Genomic DNA, 19542 nt, shown 5'->3' with positions numbered 1-19542 from the left:
TCTACTCAGTAGTAATATTGACTGAGTGCTAGGAAATAACAGCCGAGGTCTTTAACGAGGTCTTATATTTCCTATACTGACCAAGTACGAAGTCAATACTAGATTTATCACGACTAGCCAAAGCCTGTGTTCAATCGCTAAAAAGGAGTCAAATATAAGCGGTCAATATAGCCCTAAGGAGTGAAATATGCAGGAATATTTGACTGCTTAGGTATGGTAAAAATCTATGGGAGTCAATACTAAGGGAGTGATAATACTACTTACTAGATCTAGTAGTAGTACTTAGTACAATTCATATTGTTAGATTGATTATGACAGCATGAAACAAGGTGGAGGACACTGTGTTCGAAAACAGGCTTATCGAATACTGGTTCTGAACCAGTATTGGGGTATACAATATACATGTAGTACAATTCATGTAGCTATTCCAAACTCTTCGGAACTAATGCACCACTCCCATCGGATGAGGTTGTGGAGTTTCGAGGAGTTTCGTTTTTCTGAAGAGGCAAATAAGGCCACCTCTTCAAAAAAACGAAACTCCTCGAAAAGTCACAGGGTGAAAGAGTGACGAACGCGCCCTTACTGCCTAATACTGTAATAGTAGTAATACTCAGACTTACATGTAGTGATAGTCTAAGATCCACATGTGCAAGTACAATGACTCACTGTGCAGATCTACACTCTACAGTGATCTGGTGATCATGCACATAAGTTTTAAAAGTCATTGTACAAGTGCAAACTGTGTTAGATAAACCTTGTTTTGTTGAAACCATGTTGTTGGTTGACAGCATGGTACTACAAGGACGTCACGTGGACGCTGCTATCTGGTGTTCACGAGGTGTTTGTCGCGCTGCCAGCAGAGCGTCTCGGTTACCGGTAGTTTGTATTCCTGGTAATATTTGGACCTGGAGAGCGCTATGTAAGCGGTGCTCTTCAGGAGATGTCTAATAATAATTATAAAGCTGTTCAGAGCTAATCGGTGCACCCCGTCCAGTAGGCATCGGCCGATAATTCTCGAGAAGGTGGCAGATTCTGCTCGAAAAGCAGTGAAATTGGCAGAACCATACAAACCTTATGGCGGGCAATTCCTCGAATTCTGCTCCATTTGTTTTATCCACATACCAAACATGCATGAAACTTACTAAAAAAGTACCGAATTCTGCCAATTTTTCTGCCGGCATTATCCGCAAAGGCCTACCGTCCAGTCTGGCGTCCCACAATGTACACTGTAGTATCCTTAGTCCTACCTTGTTCCTCGTGTACATGTAAGTGGACGACATTTCAAGCTGCTTGTCGCATGGCACAAACATGAACACTTTTGCAGTTGATACCACTTTGTACTCCCTCCTTGACAAAGCCTCGAATGCCTCACTACAACGCAGCCTAGATGAGATTCATGCCTGGGGCAAGATACGGAGGATTGCGTTTGAGCCATCGGAATCGCAAACCATAATTCTATCACATCAGCGGAAGGATACAGCTAGTGCCTCCACAGCTGTCATTTGGCGGGAATCCTCTCCCACAATATGAACCCTTCAAGGTGCTCGGAGTGATGTTCGATTCCAAACTTAGCGACCGACTCCACCTTCGGCAGGTAACAGTTGCATCATGTGCTAAGCTGCAACTGGCCCTCCTGTGGAAGGCAGACTCCCTTCTCAGTCACGCGTGCAGGGTGACTTTTCACAAAGGATTCGTCCCGACCATGCAGGATGAAAACCCCCTTGCGTAGATGGGATCAGCTTCTTCACACTTGGCCATGCTGGATGCTGTCCAGCTCCGCGCCCCTAACGGCATTGACCCTGCCACCAAACTTCCCAGCGTCACTGTTCGGCGTAAGGTCTCTGTTCTCTGTATAGTGTTATAAATGTATACAACTGATATGTGGTCATGGTCTGCCTCAATTAAGTTGCAGCCATGTGTCCCCCGCCAGCTATGCCGCCACGTCATCGCCCCACACCAGCAGCCCAAGCACATCACCATGATCCCCACCAGCCTGAGCTGAATGTATCGCAATGAGCTCCTGACTACCTTCTGCGCTCTTTTCCATGCTGCATCGTGCCAGCGTAGAATAGATTGCCACAAGCAGTTCTTCCAGCCAGTCCTGAAGCACCTGCAGAGCTGGCTGCATACCGTCACCTGCAACAGAGTGACTGGTGCTCTGCTCATGACTGAAAGGCTAGTCATGCATGTTTCATACAGGCTTGTTACCAGTGGATCATAAGATGTTGACCTTCTTCCACAAGTACGGTAGGATAGTCATATTCTGCGATATGCCCCCACAACTATTTCTCTCTATTATACTTATATCTCTCCACCTTTCTCTCTCTCTCTCTCTCTCTCTCTCTCTCTCTCTCTCTCTCTCTCTCTCTCTCTCTCTCTCTCTCTCTCTCTCTATCTCTCTCTCTCTCTCTCTCTCTCTCTCTCTCTCTCTCTCTCTCTCTCTCTCTCTCTCTCTCTCTCTCTCTCTCTCTCTCTCTCTCTCTCTCTCTCTCTCTCTCTCTCTCTCTCTCTCTCTCTCTCTCTCTCTCTCTCTCTCTCTCTCTCTCTCTCTCTCTCTCTCTCTCTCTCTCTCTCTCTCTCTCTCTCTCTCTCTCTCTCTCTCTCTCTCTCTCTCTCTCTCTCTCTCTCTCTCTCTCTCTCTCTCTCTCTCTCTCTCTCTCTCTCTCTCTCTCAATCCACCATTCCCCGTTCACAAGGCTGAGCGGGGTTGTGAGCAGGCTTTCATTTCATCTTTTTTATTTTATTTCTCAGTATTTCTCCTTTTCATCTCATTACAAATATTCTGCACATAGAATCTAGACTGACAACCTGCTTGTTAAATCATGCACCTGCTTTCAGGCCACCAAACCCTGTTGTAGAGGTCTCAGTCCTCATTTGTAAGACTTACATGTACCTGTCTTTATAAATGTAACTTACTCTCCCCCCCCCCCCCGTCTCTATCTCCCCTAGTCTCTCTCTCTCTCTCTCTCTCTCTCTCTCTCTCTTTCTCTCTCTCTTTCTCGCTCTCTCTCTTTCTCCCTCACTCTTTTTCTTCCTCTCTTTCTCACACCCTCTCTCCCAAAGCTAGACTGACAACCTGCTTGTTAAATCATGCACCTGCTTTCAGGCGTAAAACCCTGTTGTAGAGGTCTCAGTCCTCATTTGTTAGACTCACCTGTCTTTATAATGTACCTTACTTACTTTCTCTCCGTCTCTCTCTCTCCCCGTCATTCCTCTCGCCCCCCTCCCCCCTCCCCCCATGGTGCTTCATGTGTACAGCGATCCCTAGCCCTTGGTCAGGGGAGTCCACCGCACCTCACCAGCTCACCTCATGTAGCGCCTACACATGTACGCATTGTTTTTTTGTTTTGTTTTGTCTTTGTTTTGTTTCCCCTTTCTACGGGAGGCAAGTGCACTGTGATAAACACCAAACAAAACAAATCAAAAATTTGTACATTTGAGGATTTCCCTAAGATATACATGTAGTGAAAACAATCTTCCTGAGCATATTCAAGCTCAACTGATGAGAGGTGCTGGACCACTGCTGCCAGTGCTGGTGCTTTCTTGTACTTGTACTTGTGGCCACGGGCCTGTATGTAGGTTTGCCGAGACTGTTCTGTCGTGAGTGAGTCACGTGACAAGTCAAGTCGGCGGAAAAGCTCGATGTGGGGAGCAAAACCTTTCCTATAAATTTATCTCCGAAGTCGCTGCCACTACTACTATACTTCGTATACTTGAGCAGTAACTTCGTTTATCGCCTTCTTAGTATTTGACCCCACTAATTTCCCTGATACCTAAAGGCCCGGTCACACATGCACTGGGATTCGCTTCGGCGACGAGGTTCGGCGGCAGCGAGCCTGGTGTCGCTCCAGCGAAACCATGTGTGTATGGTCACACATACAAACAGGGCACAACTCCTACTTTGGCGGAAAATGAGACTGTGGTGCATACGGTACGGAGAATAGACGAGGTCAATGACTATCTTGCACGCATTTTTGTTGCATGGACATCATACGCATACACATTTCTCGTAGCAAGTCCATATCCAGCAGACCGTGGTGTTTTCCGCTGAAGCGAATCCGCAGAAGCGACAGTCTCGCTTCGAAAAATTTGGAGGAAGCGGATTGGAGTTTCCGCTGAAGCGGAAGTTCCGCTTTTCGCCGTTGCCATGCCATTTTTCGCTCCTGCGACCTCGCTTCAGCGTATACGCTACTTTCGAGTGCATGTGTGACCGGGCCCTTAGCGGTCAAATATATCGCGTATTTGACTGCTTAGTCAAATACACAATATATTATAGCAATAAAAACTGCTTTATGGCAGTTTTCTAAAAAAAGTTATTGTGTTCTAGTCCATGGACCTCGTCTAAAAAGTAAGAAATTAACGAAATGTGATAGCTGAAAATTAAAATTTCACACAAAACCTCACAATAATCACAACACTTGAAATGCTGCTTTCAACTTTAACTTGTACTGCACCAACAATTGGCAACAATGCATGCATAGGAAAGAGGATCACGAGGGGAAAAGGTCTTCTACATGTAGCTTTTAATTCTGTGTGTGATTATTGTGAGGTTTTGTGTGAAATTTTAATTTTCAGCTATCACATTTCGTTAATTTCTTACTTTTTAGACGAGGTCCATGGACTAGAACACAATAACTTTTTTTAGAAAACTGCCATAAAGCAGTTTTTATTGCTATAATTTCTTTTGTTTTTTTCTGTCACCAATCAATGGAATGCCCTATATCAATATGTAAATGATGGCCTTCACATCATATCAATACGGTATTATACGCATTGATATTACATGATGTGCAAGCCTTTTCTTGCAGAAAATGGCACTAGCATAATGCATGTTCTTCTGCGGGGAAACATGTGAGTAGTGGTGGTGATACTTTTTTTATACGGAGGTCATTCTGTGCATGTTGCTGTTGCAGAATTTCATGACTGTCGTAAATTTGTCTTGCCTTTCAGATTTCCCCACCCTCGATCAGATTTATTTGAGAAATGTAGCCATGCGCCAGGTGTGTGTCGCAGATGTTTTTGTTGATTCTGTGTTTATAATGGTTTATAATCATGGGTAATCGTGATAAGGTCATCCTGCATCATATTGCACTGAAATCGTAATCCTGTTGATGTCGATACAACTTTTGGAAGTAGTTCAATGACTTCAAACTGCTAGTCCACGATTTTCTAAAACAACACAGCAAAGGAGGAACAATAAACATGTATTAAAATGTAAACAAATACATTGCTGAGTCCGACACCTCGTTCCAAGAACTACACTGATCCTGAGGATAAAAGGGTCAAGGCTATGGTTGGAGGTACTGATACTGAGAGATAAACAAGGCACTCCATGATAATAAAATCTTACACATCTTTTGGTGAGTATGAATGATGTCCAGTCGAACCTCTTTAGGACGAACACCAAGGTACCGATGGTATTTTATTCTGCGAGTTTGTCTTAACCTATTTTATAACCAATGAATACAATTATTTCTCCAATAGACATACGAATAGATTTCTTCTACAGTGAAAGATTCTAAGTCACACCGACTCATTGACTCGTCTCGTATGAGACAAATGAGTCACTAGAGAGGTTCTGCAGAACGAAAATGCGTACAAACTTTCGCTCTACGTCATGAAGTGCAAAACTTCGCACGAACTTTCGCAACTTTGGACGCGAAACTTACATGGAACGCCAAATGAACTGTCGTAGGAAATTTCGTGAGATCGGGTCATCATGGCGTACGTGCACTTGGCCCGCGCAAACTACGAAAATGTGCAGAACGCAAAGTTCGTGCAAAAATTCGTACACACTTTCGAAAGGACTGTCGCGAAACTTCGTTCGAATTTTCGTTTTGCAGAACCTCTCTACTGAACCTTTCTTTAGCAACATGACGGCAACTGAAACAGCAACAGAGAAAGTACGATACATGTACTGCATATTCTTACAGGTACTACAAACAGATTGCAGATCGTAATTCTTGCTTTGGCGGCACGAAACTTTATTTGGGGCAGTGCAATCTCGGCGGTACTCACAAATCAAACAGCCCAGACTCGAGTAAACAAATCCAATCATACAAGTAGGAGATTTTCACGAGACGAGACTGCACCCATTGGCTTGTTTCGTATGAAGCAAACAAGTTACTGAACCTCACCACAATGGAGATTTTCCCTGATATGCGAATATATTTGGCAAACTCGGTCAATGAGTCCTTGAACCTTTCCCTCCAGATTGGGAACTGCCAACGATAGTATGCCACTGACCAGTGCCTTACTTGTAACGTACTAATGTGCAATGAATATGAGTCTTTCGACAACACATCTAACATAAGCCTTACCGTCAAGAAGGTGAACTCGCATTCTTCGCACACTGTAGGCAAGGGCAAAGAGATAAAAAATGGATCTAAATCCGAATAAAATAAGCACACGTTTCCGTAAATGAAAGGGTGAGCATAAGCAAATGAATCGAAGGAAACTGGTCAACTCAGAGATCACCTGTCATTGAGTATTCCGTAAAAGGAGGCCTCGGCAGCGGAAAAGCTAAATTTAGCAAGGAGATCCTGTCAGCTTTTCCATTATTTATTGCATTCCGCGCCGCCCAAAATCAGCACACTTTTCGTAAATGAAAGAGTCAACACAAGCAAATGAATCAAAGGGAACTGGTCAACTCACCTGTCATTGAGTAATATTCCGCGAAAGGTCTCAGCAGCGCCGAAACGAAATAAGCCAGGCCAGGAGACGAGATATCCGAAACAGCTCATGCAAAAAGCAGTTCCAAAGAAGGAAGTTCCTCGTGCATGCACATCCCAAAAGGCATCAACAAAAAGTCTGCAATGCACAGGCATGCGGCCAGCCGGCCGCGCGATGGTAGGAGCCATGGAGTAGCTCCCTGGTCCAGGACCACGTACCGAGCATCTTACGTAGAAACTTACGTACCTACGTAGACAACGTGTCTGAATAGCGGTGTCGTTAGGTAGCGCCATGTGAACACAATAATAGAAAAGCTGACAGGATCGCTTTTCTAAATTTGACTACTTATATTTGACTCCTTAGAACTTCTTGGACTTAGAAATTTTCTCTCCAACTTAGAAAAAGAAATTTTTGAAGAAAGCAGAAATACACAAGACGGGATTTGAACCCACAACCATGTGAATCTCAGTCACTCTTCCTTACCACCCAGCCACTGTGCTACCGATGCTGAACCTTGTTTAAACAATGACCTTGATCCTGCAATGCCGTACAATGCGGTATATGCTATAGTATAATACTAGAATTACAAGGATATGTCGTATATGAAGAGAAACTATTGCGTGGAGAACACGATAAATAGATTATAGACCTCATAGTTGGTCTATACAGGATATATAGACCTCGTAAAAGACCTCGGGGGACCTCGGTCTTTTACTCGGTCTATATATCCTGTATAGACCTCCTAACCGGTCTATAATCTATATGTTGGACTCAGTAGAGCGTCCAGCCCCTATATGATGTCCAACCCCTATATAGAGTCCATTGGTCCAAAATCCACTGTACAGAGTCCAAATTTGGAATCAACTGTGAGCTCAAAGTTTCGATGGTCATCACTCCCTGTATAGAGTCCAGCCAATTGGCTTCACCCCTATATAGAGTCCATTGGTCCAAAATCAACTGTACGGAGTCCAAACTTTGAAATCAACTATAAAGAGTCTTTATGTGGACGACACCCCCTGTATAAAGTCCAGCCAATTACGCATCCCCTATTGAGTTCGAAAATAGACATAGGATCTGCTGTAAGCAGTGAATATTAACCAGAAAACGACCTCTCCCTTTAATCCTTTACATCATTCACTTCTCAAGATAAAAAAATATGTATTGAGGCGCCACTGCAGCCACTTCATTACATGAAAAACCCTACAAACACCATCCTCAAATCAAGTGGTCTCTTCGCAGACGCTGCAAATTACAATATCTCAATCATGTAGTGTTGCCAAATTATTGTGCACGCACACACACATGCACACACCCACACAACGCCAAGAAAATACCTAGAAAAAAAACCAAGAATCGAAAGAGAATAATGGAGAGCCCAGGATTAATTATTTGTTTTCAAATTATTGTGCGCGCGCGCGCGCGCGCGCACACACACACACACACACACACACACACACACACACACACACACACAAACTTATACAACGCCAAGAAAACACCAAAAAAAGAGTAGAGACACAATACACACCCAACTCCAACAGCCATGCAAACGTCCACCCATTTACATGTAAAGTCAAGAGGGATAACAAATAATTATACGAAACGAATGCATACGGGGACGGGTACACGCACGTTTACATACACGTAGTAGTGTAAGAGGGTAACATAGTGCAGTGGTCAGCATAATACTAGCACATGCTGAGACTGCAATAGCAAGCTTCACCATTGCTCATGGCCATGCAAATGTTCAGCAGCACTCAGTTCCGCAAGCTTCTGAAGATCAGCACACCTGCAACAAATAGATAGCACAAGGATACGCTTATTACCGTAATGATGCATGGGAGCACACAACTACCAAGTTCTCAACAAATGTGATGCTCAATGAAAATCAATCCACTCAAAGACCTGTGAACAGGTGACGGAGGGGACAATAATCTATTAGTAATACGAGGAATAAGATCGTTTGTGCCCACTCAAGACGCACAGACACACCAACATACATGTAGTGTACACAGTGTTTCACTTCACTGCAACTAAATTCAAATGAGATGATTTGAACAATCTGTACAGCGTTGCTGTCAGTCAGTCTTCCCCAAGATGGAAATGCAATGATTTGTTGTCACGAGGCAGTTTCAGTGACACAATGTCATGTTCGTGACATCAAAACGGTTACTTCAGGGAATACGAGTATTAGCTTGAGAAGCTTTTTCTTGTCATTGGCATACAAGCAATCCTCCTAGTCCTACTACTACTAGTACACTGGCACTGCGTTTGTGGATCCCATTGTATTTGACATCATACTACAGGAACAGTGTCGTGGAGTTCACATAATTATCACAGGGATAAAAATACATTTCTCATGAAATAAAATAATAATTGATGATAGCTAGACGATCATATACGATTGATGCAAAGTCCTTGCAGTCCTTGAGGACTATTACGAAGTGGTTGATTACTTTTAGGGCATTCATTCAAGCAACATCAAACAAACGCGATACGCTCCTTGAAAATGGAAAAAATATTCAAGCATAACGACAGAACAGCAGACCAATCGAAACGAGTAAAAGCTTCCTTATTACCTCAGTCATCGTCCTGCCATGTAGTTGGACAGCCTTTTGACACGGTGGTACAGGCAGCTCTTGTCCAGTCAAACAGGGGTATCCTTGTGGCGTCGAACGAAAGAGAGTGTCAGTGTATCTGACTCGTCAGATTGCAACTGTGCTGAACTTTTCTCTTTCTCCGCTTTCTGCTTTCATCCCTCGCTCTGATGAAACCGTTCAAACGTCTTACCGGTACTGGCAGCAATGGCCAGCCAAACAGGGGATCCTTGTGGCGTCGAACGAAAGAGAGCGTCAGTGTACCTGACTCGTCAGATTTGAACTGTGCTGAACTTTTCTCGTTCTGCAATTTCTGCTTTCATCCCGCGCACTGATGAAACGTCTTCAGAGAACCACAAGACGCTTTCCAGATTTGATTTTGAACGTCTCCTTATCCTCCTTGGTTACCTCGAGACAGATTACTGTCAGCAACTGCACAGCAGAATTGGCAGCCATGGCTGAAGTGAAGAAAGGAATGCGCTGCCACGAGGCAAGCAAAACTGAAAATGTTTTTGTTCTCTTTCGGGCACAACACACAGGACGGCGTGACTGGATAAACTGGACTCCTGGACTGTGAATAGGGGACTTGTAGAAAAAGTGTACTCCTTATAGGGGATTGCGCGGCAGGATGAAGCTGATCAAAACTGAGGGGACTCCTGGACTCTATTGGATTTGGGACCAATGGACTCTATATAGGGTGCTGGACATCATATAGTGCATGGACTCTATACTGAGTCCTACATATACATGTACATACATGTACTTCGTATACACTCAATCTGCGGACAGCATGCTGTTTCGTTCTTTGTGAACTCATCAGCGCAGCACAGAGGAAATGAGGCCGAACCTGATAGCAATGAAAACAAAAATTTCCAATCAGGCCCGAACGTACATGTACCTTGCCAGAGTGCTCAAACTGACAAGTCAGCGAGCTCTGCGTAATGCAAACAGCAAAGGCACTACCCCACATGAGAGGGCTCAACTACTACAAGAGCAGGAGCGAAAATACATCATGTACATGTACATTGTGTTAGACATACAATCAATGTGAAGAAGAGGTTATGTGACTTCGCCGATACTTGGGGAATTGTGTGTTGCTCCCTACATATGGGAGCTCGCGGTCTTCCTGCCGACTTGAATTCTCACTTGACTGACTCACGACTGCCATCCAGAGCACACGACTGCTATCTGGTGTTCACGAGGTGTTTGTCGCGCTGGAAACGGAGCGTCTCTGTAAGTTTGTATCCCTGGTGATGTTTGTTCCTGGAGAGCACTACAGTACAAGTACATGTAAATACATGTACAGTGAAAACCTCGTTAGGAAGAACACCACTGATAAGACAAATGTTTGCCTAAGAAGAACTAGTATTCGTAACTGTATTGGATAAAACCCTGTGTATTCACTGGGTAAAACACATGGATAAGAAGAACTCCCGTTATTGCGAACAAAATAATATCATCGGTCCCTTGATGTTCGTTCTAAAGAGGTTTGACTGTATATGTACTTTGTACATGTAAGTGGTGCACCTCAGGCACAATCAGTCAATCTTCCTCAGCCTACTCAAGCTCAACTGATGAGGGTCCTGAGGGGTGAATTCCCCGAAACACTGTGTATTGAGCAGGGAGTGGTGCTTTCTTGCAGGTTTGCCGAGTGGAGGACGGTTCGATGGACTTCTTGTGTGCCCTGGGTGGCAGTCGTGAGTCAGTCAAGTGAGAGGTCAAGTCGGCAGGAATAGCGCAAGCTCCCACGTAGGGAGCAACACACAATATACAATCAAGTGCATGTAATTACACTGTATTGCGAGTGGTGAGGAATGCGGTTACTGCCTTATCCTCGACTGATGACAGTGATGACATCGCCGGTAAATACTGTTGAAACATCTTGGCATTGCAAACAAAACCTCGTACACCCGTGTACCAAGGAGCAGTTCCTGATCGAATTGAGTGAGTTCCGGCAGGATGCTCTGCCAGTTGCTGACAATAAACGTAGCATATGCAAGCAGTGTCTTTTGGCGGAACTGCCGCCACCGAAACCCTTTCCTCCTCTTTACCTCTCGTCCAGTTCAACAACTAGTGCGTGAGATTGTGATGACTGCGACGACGCGGACACGTACACGTGGATAGTAAGTTTGCACTTTCGCATTATGAAATACACGTGCACGAATTTCTGCTTGGATCAGGTGCATTCATTTTCGTTGTGCGTGAGGGGGGAGGGGGGGGGGCGCCGGCGATGAACGATTCGCGCCAAACAAGCACACGTTCATCGCGCCGTGATGCATTGGCCATTGCCTGGAATTGGAACAGGAAGCTACATCTACATCTACATGACATAATCATTGTACATGATTGGACACTTGCGAAAAGTGATTTACTTCTGGCATGCAGGAACACTATGATCTGCACGATCGGGGATGGTGTATGATTAGTGCATTTTTAGGCTAGAGCGTCCCAGCCTGACACCCGCCCGGGCCCGCCCAGTGTCGTTTATGTAGTAACATTAAAAATCTCACACTGCCGGCACTGTATTCGTAATGAGAATCCCAAGTTCTAGTCTCACGGCACTCTTCCGTTCCGCTTTTAGAGAAGGTGTTCATGCGCACGCTCGATACATTGTAGTACATGCAGACAGTGCCTAGGGTGGGTGATTGCATACCAGTCGAGGCAGGTGTACTACAGGTTGCAATTGTCCTTCAACGTCAAGCCGAAGTCAGTGCCTTCCAGCAACAGGTATGAATTTTGTCCATCCATCTTTTCCCCTGCTCCCACCTACATTGTAAATTCGAGCCTCAGAACAACCCCATAACTCCCATAACTCGTTCACATTCGGACGTTGTCGTCCACGGGCATGACTTCAATCAGGGCATGAGGCATGTGCAGAATGACTTCGGTAACCCTTTAATGATTAGTATACTCATCATCAGTATTGGTTTCTGCGTGATTTTACGTTTACATACATGCATACATGTATGCATGTATGCATGTATGCATGTACATGTATGCATGTATGTATGCATGTATGCATGTATATCAAGCACAGATACATGTACATGTACATGTACATTATTATTTTCTTCAACAGAAAATGTCAAACATTGTGGATAGGGCCTGGGGAGGGCCCGCCTATTTTCGCATAATTTGGTCCTTTATACTCAAGGTTGCATAAAGTACCAAATCTAGCATATTGTACCAAATACAGCGTATTTTGCTACAAGGAGCAAAGAATTCGCATAATATTATCAGTTGCTTTTAGGAGCTGTGGTTTTGTTTGTGCATGCTAGTTGTAGGTGCTACTACAGGGATTGAAGTGCTGCACACCGCGCTGAATATTGTGTGACTCATGGTTGTTGGTTCTCCCGACTTTGTACCTTTCTTTTCTATTTAGTCCTTCAGTTATTTACGTTTGCATTTTGCCTGCTTCTAGCATTTTATGCTCAAGCCAGGCATACACTGTACCTGTTCTCTTTCCGTACACATGTGCCGCCGTGCATGTTTTGCTCGCATTACTTTCACCCCTTCCTCATTGACATTGTCACATACCCAAAAATACGTTTCATACCTTCCAATATATAAGAAAGAAAAAGGACCAAGGAACTACAAGTTATGCTATAATGTCCACTAACACCAACAGTTACTAAACAATCAGCTCATGCGATAACATTGCACGACACTGCCCGACGGTACTGAAGGCCTACGACTAACTGTCTAACAGCTCTACTACATATTGAATGCACATCTTAGATGCGCTCTCCAACAGCATGAACATCTGCCAACGTCTTTTACAGCTGAAACCTTCAGCTCGTGCTTATCTTGGTTGCGCTCACCTTCCCCTCCTTGTGCTGTTTCTATAACTAACTTAGGAACTTCCAAGTTGGAAGGCTGTTGGAGTGCACATCCAAGATGTGCTGGAGCTGTTAGCCTGTTAGTTTTAGAACGTCGGCACCGTCGGTCAGTGTCGTGCAATGTTATCGCATGAGCTGATTGTTTAGTAACTGGTGTTGTTAGTGGACATTATTGCCGCGGAAACTTGTAGTTCCTTGGTCCTTTTTCTTTCTTATAAATTAATCCTTGGCTCTCCATCCGAGTCCATAACTTCCAAAAATATTATTATTGCAAATAATGCTGAGTAATTACACGATGTATAAAACGAGCGTTTGTTTTTGGGAAGGATTCACAAAAACAAACAAACATGTACTTATACAATCACAATCATGTACATGTACATGTACAATGTAGGTCCTTTTCTCTTTACATATTACCATTGGCTCAACACCCGTGTTTCTATAACTTCCAATATCAGTGTTTTCGAGCTGCGACGTGGCATGGCAACTTTGGCAAGTATATTTCGAGTATATTTTTCTGCTTTTGGGTGATTTCGATGGATATTTTGAAGCAAGGGGCCAATATTGCAATAATATGCGAAGAGCACAATATGCGAAATATTTGGGCATACATGTACATGTGTTTCGGCCCTCCCTACCAAGCATTCCTGCAAAAAGATGCTGAACTGTGAACACACTATTATTCGGATGCAGCCAGCCTACAAGTACAAGTACAAATCTTGCAAGCGGCAGTGATCAAGAATGAGCGTGGTCGGCGGCGCAAATAGGATGCCCTGCATGCATCCACGGAAACACGTCATAAACAATTCAAGAGCAAGAAAGAAATACATAACAGCACCTCAACCGTTCCATAACGCTAGAGTACTGCAAATCAGGATGCTTGCTGATAATCTGGCCCACTACTATTAGTACAGCCATGTACATGTACTGTACAGTGTAATTTTAAAAATAGTTCTTCAGTACATGGTATACATGTACGTATTGCAGCCGGGGAGTTCTTTCAAGCGTATGCGCGGCGTAGTGTGTGACTAAAATGTTTAAAAAGCTCAAGATGAAGCCCTACATGTGGTGTCAGGTAAGCTCTGAATTAGGTTGAAGTCTTTTCGTGGCATACTTGTATGCTTGTCATGCCAATTACATTGTATCTGCTACAATACAAGCATCACGTGGACAGCATTGACATCTCGAACACGTGCGCGCGTGTACGCACATAATTATGTACATATGCGCATATATATGCCTGTGCTGGCCTAGGCTATAGCTAGCTACAGTACAGTATACATGTAGCTAGCTACAAAAGTACAATGTCAATGATATCAGACCGGCCATGAACAGCTGACAGCAAAAAAATGCCTGACAATGGAGCGCCTTTAGAGGACAAGCAAGACCATAATGGCATAAGGCCCAGTAAGGGGGCCACTTGTCTAGCTTGCGGAGGTTAGTTAGGTGCTGCAATGCCGGTACCTGTAGTTGGATGAGGGACAGAGCTAAGTTAGTAAGTAACTAAGTAACACACAGGTATGGTGTGTGTATACCCCCTCCTAAGTAGAATATCCGCTGGGCTTTGCCTCCCAAATCACTACAAAGGGAAAGCAAATAAATCGCTACAAGCCATTGCATCCTACGGGCCATGTACATCACCACCACCATTAACCCACACAATAACTACTTCATCCACAAGCATGGCATTCTTAGGGAAAAATGTAGGAATTCCTTCCAATCACTTGACTTGACTTGTGTCCAGTGGGTACGAATGTAGGAACGTTATGCATGTCGTGAATTACTCCTGCGCAGTGACTACACAGAGCAGAAAGTTCCTGGCAGTTATTTGTCCATTGTTATCGGTGTAGTGTATTCTTTCATGGCCTTGGTGGATTCCTGCTCCTGTGATGATTACTGTTCATTCTAGTATAGACGGTTATCGCAATCCTGGACCATTTACACACGATCTACATGTAGATACCCTCGCAAACTCCATTACCAGTACATGCAGTGAGCCTAATTCCCAGCTTGACCAGTTCAGTTTTTTTTTAGAGATTGTTGAATTTTCAGGGCAACACTGAGGTGTAAGGATGGTGGTACACATGTAGATTGATGCTCTCTAGAGTTATAGTCATGATAGCAGTGTCACGTCAACGCCATTCAACACCTGCACTTGTGTCTGTATATCCATATACACAAGGCAGGGTAGACAGCACTCAAGATCAGTTTGTTGCAGTAACGTTATATGTTCAGCACACACATGCATAAGGAAGGCATTAATTTTGGCAACGCAGAATCAGCAGCAGGTCGTTCAAGTTAACAAATATCAAGAACCCGGAGGTTGATCACAGTGTAAGGTTAAGTGATGAGTAAAGACTCACTATCGTATCTATTATAGTGTACATGTTCATGGCTGGATTATCAGGGGAACGTGTCGGCACAGTGGTCAGTGAGGATTGTGTTCAGTTCTTCCAAGCTAGAAGTCCATAGCGCTTACATCGAGATACTGCTGTGGCGGACCGCTGTAGCCCTGCCAGTTAGGCATCATGCCCGGACTTGGGCCATCGAACGTCATCGCATCCGAAGAACAGCGTTGCAGTGTGTTGGCGCGCTTCGCTCGGTTTGGATCTTTGGCCGCCTGCCGCTCCATTCGCCGGCGGTTGGCAAACCAGTAGTTGAGCTGCTTGCGAGTCATTCCAACCACCGCCAGCAGCTCGGTTTTGCTAGGAGCGTCGGGATTCGTGCCGTTGTTAGTCACCCATGCTTCAAGAGTCATCGTGCACATTTCACAGCGGTATTTACGCTTGCCAGTCAGCAGCGAGTTTTCGGGCCTCAGACGAGTCTTGCGCAGCCGCGGGTGATAACGGCAGGTAGGCATCATTGGAGATGTGTCAGAATCAGAATCACTTTCATCTCCATCAGCATTGCTCATTGATTTGCATGATGGGTCTTCATTTGGCCCAGCCTGTCCCAGCGACATGTTGGATGTAGAACTGGCTCCAGCAAGGATTGTTGACTGCTGTTGCTGCTCCATAGGTGGAGTGTTGATCAGGTCATTCATACTCTGAAGTTGTAGAGGCTGCATTGCTGTCAGTGATGCAGTCGGTGCACTGCATGGAGTGTCAGCCAGCGGTGGATATCTTGCAGTGAACTCGGACATTCCGTTCAACTGCTGGCTGACTGGTGGTCCACAAGGTGTATCCATGCTCAGCTGGGTCGGTGGTCCACATGGCACAAACTGAGGAGCAAAGGAACAGTTTTGCTGCTGAGGCTGCTGCTGCTGAGGCTGCTGGTCAGCGCAGGTTGGTGGGTAGGTAGGAGCATACGTGGCCACTGCAGTACTAGACCAAGCATCAGCTACGTTCATAGTAGGGGGTCCCTGAGGCAAAAACACTGGTCGAGTGGCCAGGCTGCCGTTGTCCAAAGCGGGTGCATACCCACATGGCTGAGGCTGAATGAACGCTGGAGGTCTAGCGAATGTCTAAATACACACAGGACAACAGAGGCAAATACCAGATAACTTTAGTTTACTAGGAGAGATATTAGCAGTTTGAGAATCTTTCAATGGGTGATCGAGAAAACCTCTTTCTCCACTGCTAGCACTACACAGTAAGTAAGAAAGTCACGAAGCTTCTGCATGACCCTCTTATCCATAGATCCAGGCAAATGTTTCTTCTGTTCGAACGAAAAATGTCATGGATTGAAAGGATCGCTAGTTGGAGATTATTGAGGACAAAGCGGGAGTTTGACGGATCTCACCTCCTCCACGGAAATTTGTCGACGCAACGCATCTACTTTCAATTGCCTTGCAATGGATGTGGTGGGAGCAGCAGGTCCAAGGGAAAGATCTCCAAAGCCATTGCCGAGGGACGATTGGATGCTAGATGCACCACTTGCAGCAGAGCTGAAACTGCATGCTGAGCTCGCGAAGGACAACTCTGAGGACGTCAAATCGCTGTCCAGGGGAATGTTGTAGTTAAGAAACTCCGAGGCGAACGAATTCATCTTGAAATGATTTCTTCAAGGAAAAGCGATATCGAGTAGCTTAGACCTGCACTGTGATAGCAATATCGAGCGACTAAACCTACGCTGTGATGTTTCAGTTTACAGGGCACGTCCAATGTTCACATTCTCTGGACTTTTTAGGGATTGATCTGATTCCTGCACACAAACCGCGTGCTCTTATAAACTGGCCTAGCAGGTTGTCAGAACCTCAGGCACTCTGGCGCTCGACACGACGATATGCCGCCCACGGCTTGGACACGCGAGCAGCTCGGTGCCAAACTCCGATCTTACTCAGCTCAGTGCACCTGTTCTGTGTGTACATGGTGTACGTGTGCGAGTCGTAGGAGTTGGCGCGCACTGCCACTGGTGCATGCTGCATGCAAAGCAAGATTTGGTAAAAGAGTGTCACACATAATGGTGATGATTGTCTTTCCGAGAGCAGGACGCGTGGACAACTCGACGGGGCATGCATGCATGGCATGCAGCAGGCCAGGATTGTCCAAGGATCCTATGCCCGGCTATGGTCCTGGAGCTAGCAGGCGTGCGCGTGAGGGTGAGTGGGTGTACGTGCGGCGCGTAACCCCCTCACTGAAAGACGTTGATTGATGGCTGAGTGGGGGCTAGCCCCCAGTGGTCGCGCTCTGCTGAAGTACTCGCGTGATCAAGAACGTTAGTTAGTTGCGAGTCGCGACCGGTCGACCCTCGGCCTCCATGATCCAGCGTGCAGAATCAGAAAAGTGTCGTTATTCGCGAGTTATTTGTGAGGTTGAAAGTATGCTGACGAATGGTCACCATGTCCGAAGATTGTGTCTTTTGAGCTGTCGTTATACCGTAGGTCGTTATTCACGAGGTTGGCTGTCCTCCCAGGGACTAAAATGAGAACAAGTCACTCGTAGAATCGACTCCAGGCATTGTTTATGTGATAGTTACTTATAAGTTATAGTACTACAGCCTAGGTAGTCATGTATTTTAAATGCATCTTGCTGCCTTATTCGCCAACACATGCAGGAAAAAATCTATACTAGTAACACATCTATAGTAATCGTAGATACGACGATATTTCCTCAGTTCTTCAGGGGTATCCTGGTACATGTTCGTAGATCTATCGAATATCACTAGTACTGCTGGTCTTCCCGTAGCAAAGAGAGACGATGCACATGAGAGTGGCTTGCTTTGCCCCCAAATAACATCCAACCGCGCCACTGGTTCTTACTTTAAATCTTAGACCGTTTTAAAAGTGGATATTAACTGTGGCTCTTTTGGAATGCCCGGAGCCCATCAGTATAGTCTCGACCATTGCACTGCAGGCAGAATCTGTGTAAGTGTGTTGCCCCTGGATGGCTGGATACTTGATCACGCAGCTGATACAGGACTAAAATATACATGTTTTACGTCCACACTGTAATCGTAACCCCGAAGTAAATCGAAGGGAGCAGTTTATGAACAAATCCGATACATGTATACCGGTATTTACATGTAGGTGGAATGTAGTGGAACAATTCGGACCAATACATACAATGTGTGTAATGTTCATGTACATGTACGTCGTGTAAATTCATATTAACGAAATCAACTAAACAGCGGTCATACTGGCAACTACTCTAACGTTTTTAATGCATGCAAAGGCATTATTTCAATTAGTTATTTCAATGCCAATCCCAGCCATTCATTAATTTTCCAGCTAGAGAGTTGGCTCATGAAGATGATGGAAGAAATTTGATTACACAGGGTCTTGACATTTTCCACTTGACGCGAGCCGGTGCCAGTTTCAAGGCAACATACACGTACATGTAGGTACACAACACAGATAGCTACCAAGTGCTAGCAATCGTATCAGGGATATGAGCGTCTTGACTTGTATGCAAATTCGTCTTCTGAAACCAAATTTACTATGAGTACCAGGTAGGATGCGAGAGTTCCCTTTCAACGTATCAGCCTGGAATCTGTCAGGACAGCAGGGCATCAAGCCACTTATTAACTGTGCCGATTTCGGGTGTCTACCTTCCGTTCACTGACATCCACGCAAGTACTCACACAGCTGACGACGACACCGACCGCATCCTTTAAGTTTGATGAACATCATCCGCCCACATGCACTGCTGTGACACGGATGTGACGGATTACCCCAACAGCTAAGGGCCACACTAGCACTGCCCACAGTCACCTAACTATTAAACTCCTGACTTACCTAAAGCCTGGCAAGTACTGAGGTAGTTTGAGAAGGACATAAATTGTACATGTACCACACAATGCAAATCAGTGGATGATGATGGCGCAATGGTGGGACACGTACAAGTAATAGTTCCTGATGTACCGGTACATGCATGTTCAGGCGAGGCGCCGACTTCAAACTGTTCCATTAGTAGTAATATCTGATTATGGCTTATGTCCTTGGTGTCCCTGCGACCGACTGATTACGATGAAAAAGATCAATCTTCTACGGCAAA

General features: G+C 45.0%; 1 protein-coding gene and 1 long non-coding RNA gene across 2 annotated transcripts; both read right to left on the bottom strand.

The window, feature by feature from the left end:
• Nucleotides 1–7900: 7900 nt before the first annotated feature.
• LOC135810836 (uncharacterized) lies at nt 7901–9476 on the bottom strand. Its single transcript, XR_010552415.1, has 2 exons — nt 9252–9476; nt 7901–8461 (listed from the first exon to the last, which is right to left on the bottom strand). It is a non-coding gene; the product is annotated as an uncharacterized LOC135810836 (long non-coding RNA).
• Nucleotides 9477–15249: 5773 nt separating this feature from the next.
• On the bottom strand, nt 15250–17260 carry LOC135809720 (RNA-binding protein 33-like). Its single transcript, XM_065323136.1, has 2 exons — nt 16850–17260; nt 15250–16571 (listed from the first exon to the last, which is right to left on the bottom strand). The coding sequence occupies exons 1-2, from the start codon at nt 17093–17095 to the stop codon at nt 15567–15569; spliced, it is 1251 nt and encodes a 416-aa protein (XP_065179208.1). The 5' UTR covers nt 17096–17260; the 3' UTR covers nt 15250–15566.
• Between the last annotated feature and the right edge of the window lie 2282 nt (nt 17261–19542).

This window comes from Sycon ciliatum, chromosome 2, assembly GCF_964019385.1.
Source record: "Sycon ciliatum chromosome 2, ocSycCili1.1, whole genome shotgun sequence".
NCBI classification, from domain to species: domain Eukaryota; kingdom Metazoa; phylum Porifera; class Calcarea; order Leucosolenida; family Sycettidae; genus Sycon; species Sycon ciliatum.
The sequence above is the reverse complement of the archived record's forward strand: the minus strand, read 5'-3'. Positions and strand labels throughout refer to the sequence as shown.